The 4,819-nt window shown below is 33.2% G+C and overlaps 1 protein-coding gene and 1 long non-coding RNA gene across 2 annotated transcripts; one reads left to right on the forward strand and one right to left on the reverse strand.

Moving 5' to 3' along the window:
* Positions 1-328: 328 nt before the first annotated feature.
* On the reverse strand, positions 329-2,170 carry LOC111893141 (U-box domain-containing protein 4). Its single transcript, XM_023889207.3, has 2 exons — positions 1,051-2,170; positions 329-609 (listed from the first exon to the last, which is right to left on the reverse strand). Exons 1-2 carry the CDS (start codon positions 2,026-2,028, stop codon positions 535-537), a joined length of 1,053 nt encoding a protein of 350 aa, XP_023744975.1. The 5' UTR covers positions 2,029-2,170; the 3' UTR covers positions 329-534.
* A 2-nt stretch (positions 2,171-2,172) lies between these two features.
* LOC128133318 (uncharacterized) lies at positions 2,173-3,481 on the forward strand. The gene is made up of 2 exons (XR_008231811.1): positions 2,173-2,308; positions 3,072-3,481. It is a non-coding gene; the product is annotated as an uncharacterized LOC128133318 (long non-coding RNA).
* Positions 3,482-4,819: the final 1,338 nt, after the last annotated feature.

Raw genomic sequence — 4,819 nt, forward strand, 5'->3', positions numbered from 1 at the left:
TTTTATAGTAAAATTTTGACAAGTTCCAAATTTTCAACAATTTTTCTATGTTTTAATTGGTTTTCCTTCATGAATATAACAAAAACTTGATAACCTAATATTAGACATACCCCATAACAATCCACTAGCTATAACCTAAAGATCAAGGATTAGATCCCACAAACTTATACAAAACATGAATCCTACATAGAAATGCAAGTATCCAATTGTGATTAAAAGAAAATGGCAAACCTAACAATAAAAAAACAAACACATTTTTCAGATACTTTTATTTGAATAAGCACCATAAATATCGTGTATGTAATGTGATTTAAATGTTTAACTGACACAAAATTGTTTCTCGATTTATGAGCTTAATATTATTATGAATTTATAAACTTAAAAAACGAAATACACAATAAGAACTAAAATTTAACCAAAAAAAAAAAACTCAATATTTGTGTCTTACAAAACATAGGAAGCAACCGTGAGCATATACAAATTTTTGTCCTATGTTTGTAAGTATGTGTGTATTCTGATGGAAAGGAGAACATGTTAATCTGTCAAATCCTGGTTGGCCGCGTTGTTGCCGGATCTTGGTCGCCGTAGAAGCTCAATCAACGTCTCCGCCTGTCCATCCAACAAAACTATTAACCAATCAAATCATCCTTCTTAAAACGACAAAAATCAACCATTACCTAAACACACTCTCTTTAGAAACTATATTAAATGCCATATTTTATATTTTTTTCAACCCGTTCATTAAATATAGGTCCACAAAATGGTCCATTGAAGTTGTAAAAGTGAGGATCAATTTAAGAAATAATACAAATAATAGACTCACTTTTAATATTTTATTCATGGTTCATTAATAATCTATGTTTGATGTTAATATTTAAAACTAGGATTGGGTTAAGAGAATATTCGTGAATCATTTTATGTAAAAGATTAGGTTATTGAAAAATAAATAAGTTTGTAATTGTATGAATACTTTTTCACTAAATAATCAAATAGTAAAGTCTTAAAATAAGTAATAATAGGAGAAAAACTGAAAAAGTGAATAAATTTAACCTTTTGTTTAGCTCGATTGGTACCAGATTGCGACAGGGCGATGAGGGGAGGAATGGCTCCTTCGCGGGCCACCATAGTCCGGTACACCAGACTCTGATCACATATCTGTAACAATATCACCACCGCTATCTCCTTCTGCCTCTGTGATCCGACCTCTATGATTTCCACCAACACTGGAATTCCTCCTTCCTCCACCAGCGCCGCCCTTGCCTCCGCCGTGGATACCAAAATACTCATCACAAATGCCGATTTGTCCACCATGTTTGATCCGAAATCGGCCATGAGTTCAACCAACGGCTTCATGATCCCCGCCTCTACAGCTCGAATCTTATTCTCCTTCACCGAACACAATGAATACAACGCCGTCGACGCGTCTTTTTTCCCGCGGATGTTTCCACTTTCGAGAAGGTTTACAAGTAAAGGAATCGCTCCTGACCGTCCGATCGCAGATTTGTTTTCGTCTAATTGAGATAAACGAAGTAAAGCACACGCTGCGTTTTCTTTCGCCGTTGATGTTCCGCTCTTCAACGCTCTAACCAGCGGTTTGATTGCTCCGGAAGAAGCCAATTGCTCTTTGTTTTCATCGCATAGAGACAAGTTCAAAATCGCCGTCACTCCATACTCTTGAAGCTGCGGATCGGACGATGAGATTAGCGCAATCAACGGCCTGATTGCTCCAGCTCTAGCGATCATCAATCTGTTCTCCGGTTTGTTCTTCGCTAAGAGCCGTAACTCCATCGCTGCTTGTTTCTGATCCTCAACCGAACCAGATTCGAGACCAGACACAAGCTGCCGGATTAGATCTTCTGAGTTCTCGGTGGCGCATGACAAAAGGAGACGACGGCTCTCCGAAGAGGTCGTCGGGAATTCACCTGATCGGTCGCTGTTGCAATCACTAAAAGCGGTGGAATCATCATTTGTGTTGCTAAAATTTCTTCCCATGTATGAGTAATTGGTCTGAATTTGCGTCTCCATCATCAGAACAGTTGCCGGAATTGGAAAAAAACTCGTATTGGGTACACCGGTGAATGATTGAATTTAGGTAATAGTTTAGGGTAAAGGACACTCTGTACGGATTCTGAAGACAGAGTGGTATGGAGGGGTGGTGATATATAGAATAGAAGAGGGGAGAAGAAATGGAGGGCCCGAGATGACACGTGCGCAACCGTATCTATTCCCAGTAGAGCATACACGTGGGAAGGTGTGGGTCTCCTTCCTTCTACACGCGTGCATGGAAGCTTCATTAATATTTAGACAGGTAAATGACTTCTGGCTTATTTCGACTTTTCGAGTCACTTGAGAGTTGAGCCTACATAATTTGTAACATTCTGCCATCAATTCATCCATTAATGAACTTCCTGAAAGCTTGATCGAAGTAATTGACTACCATTTCAGTGATTAGAAAATAGCTGGCATTAATTTAAAGACTTGGTTAACAAATCAGTTTACTCATAACAATCCATCCCTTAAAACTAATTCTTAGTTCTTTTAGGTAAGTGATGGTGGAGACCTTTGTTAGTTCTTTTAGGTAAGGGATGGTGGAGACTAAGGTGTTGTTTGTTTTTTGGAAAAAAACTATTCAGACATCTTATTGGTGCGCGGCGCAGCACACGCGCAACACTTTAATCTCGCAGTTGTTTGATTTTTCAGAAATCTTCGAATTAAAAAACATTTGCACGTGTTTTTCTTGGCGTAGCACTTGTTTTGCCTCTTCCTATCTCTTCCAACCTCTTCCTTTTCTTTTTTTCTTGTTAAAATATTGATTATATATTGTTGAAATCTTATTTCTATTTTTTTTACTCTTGTTGAATTTTTTTTATATTGAATAAAAATAATTTGTTGATGAAATATCATTGTTTTATGCTAAAATATCTTTATTTTTTTGTTAAAATATCATTATTTTTTTTTGCTGAAATATCATAAATTATTACTGAAATGTCATACATTATTAATTTTTTGGTATTAAAAAACTATTTTTTGAATTCGAAAATCAGTTTATTTTAATTTTTTAATATCTGCAGCAGCATGCAAATGTTAAAAAAACAAACACGCTTCTTATTACAGTCTGCAGCCGTTTGGTCCACCTCTTCTACTGCAGAGGATTGCAGAGGTGGTCCGCAGACTTTATGGATTTTTGCTTCGAAAAAACAAACAGCATCTAAAAGTTCAAAGGCAAAGCTTTGGTCAAATTGTATAACAGTTTAGCATAATATCGACTCAGCAAGGCATTTGGCTTGGTACTGCTGATTTGAACTTGGAAATGAGACACACTTTGGAAGGACAAATATACTTTTGATATATTTTGCATGAATGATCTTTTCTTATGTCACATATATATGGGGTATATATAAAAGCCTAACCAAAACAATAGTGTCCGATATAGATATATGCTCAATAAAATTCATACTAATAAATAAAAATCTTTTTGTCACATGTTATATTCTCATGCATTTTGACATATATATTTGTATGGTTAATTCTTAGAAATAATTTTCACTTGTCATTTTATGGTTATTTTTTATTTTCTTAATTAATTATTATAATTTTTAGGTTACATAAAGTAATTAATGTGTGAATAATTTGTTTCCTTATATTTTCAAATTTTAATATGTTTCATTCAATATATATATTTCAAAATTGACATGTTTCTTTTACAGCTCATTGTCATTTCAGGAAAATTGGTTTATATAGGAAAAATAATCAAATTTTGTTTCTTTTTATTAACAAACTAAAAAAAAGGTTATATGGCTTCTGTAGTTTGTTTTATTAGTATAAATTGAATTATTTATGTATTCATTATTTTGTTTATATATTTTTTGAATTTTATTTTAAAAAATATTTAATGTTTACATTTTGATATATTTAAAATTTTCTTTTAAAAAATATTAATGTTTATATATTTATATGTAATTTTTTTTAATCAACTCATGTAGTATATGAGTTTCACACCTAGTACAAACTACAAAACACTACCATCCCATTGTAGTTTAAACGTGAAGATTTTTATAACGCTTGAATTGGATTTGAAGTCGATGAACAATGTAGATAGAATGTCTTTCTAAATATGTTAGCATACTAGTGTTTAACGGATAATGAAGAATGCGAACATGGCCAGTCTAAACCATGTCGCAAACAAAGTGAATGTTTATCTCGATGTGCTTGGTTCATTGATGCTGAACCGGGATAATATAACTGAAGCAGTGCAATAATGAAGTTCACAGAAAAGATTTTGACTCCAAGAAGTTTCAACCACGACATTGGCAACTCCTCTATATTCGGCTTCGACATTAGACCAAAAAAAATCTTTTTTTTGTCATAGACTAGAAGAGGAGGTTTCAGAAAATAAACACATAGTAATCTGATGTGGAATGTCTACTTATTCGAGAACTTTCCCGGTTAGCGTCATAAGTAATGAGCCTTTGTATAGGTGATGCATATAGTTGAAGGTCGTGAAATGTGGTGCCTTGGATATAACGAAAGATTCTTTGTAGAGCAATAAAGTGAGACTCTTTGGGTTCATACATGAATAAGTAAATATGTTGGACATCATATGTGATATATATTGGTTTTATATGCTCAAGAATGATCATAAAATGATATTGTCAATAACATATGATTCTATAAAATCGTACCGATAACATGTAGACACTTAAATTGATATTTCAGAATATGATTTTGAATTTTATTAAAATATTACATCGCTTGTGTTTTTTGTTAAAAAATAATAATAACATAAATAGTTCATATTGTATAAATTAATTTATATCAT

The sequence above is a fragment of the Lactuca sativa genome, chromosome 4, assembly GCF_002870075.4.
Source record: "Lactuca sativa cultivar Salinas chromosome 4, Lsat_Salinas_v11, whole genome shotgun sequence".
Taxonomy (NCBI): Eukaryota; Viridiplantae; Streptophyta; class Magnoliopsida; order Asterales; family Asteraceae; genus Lactuca; species Lactuca sativa.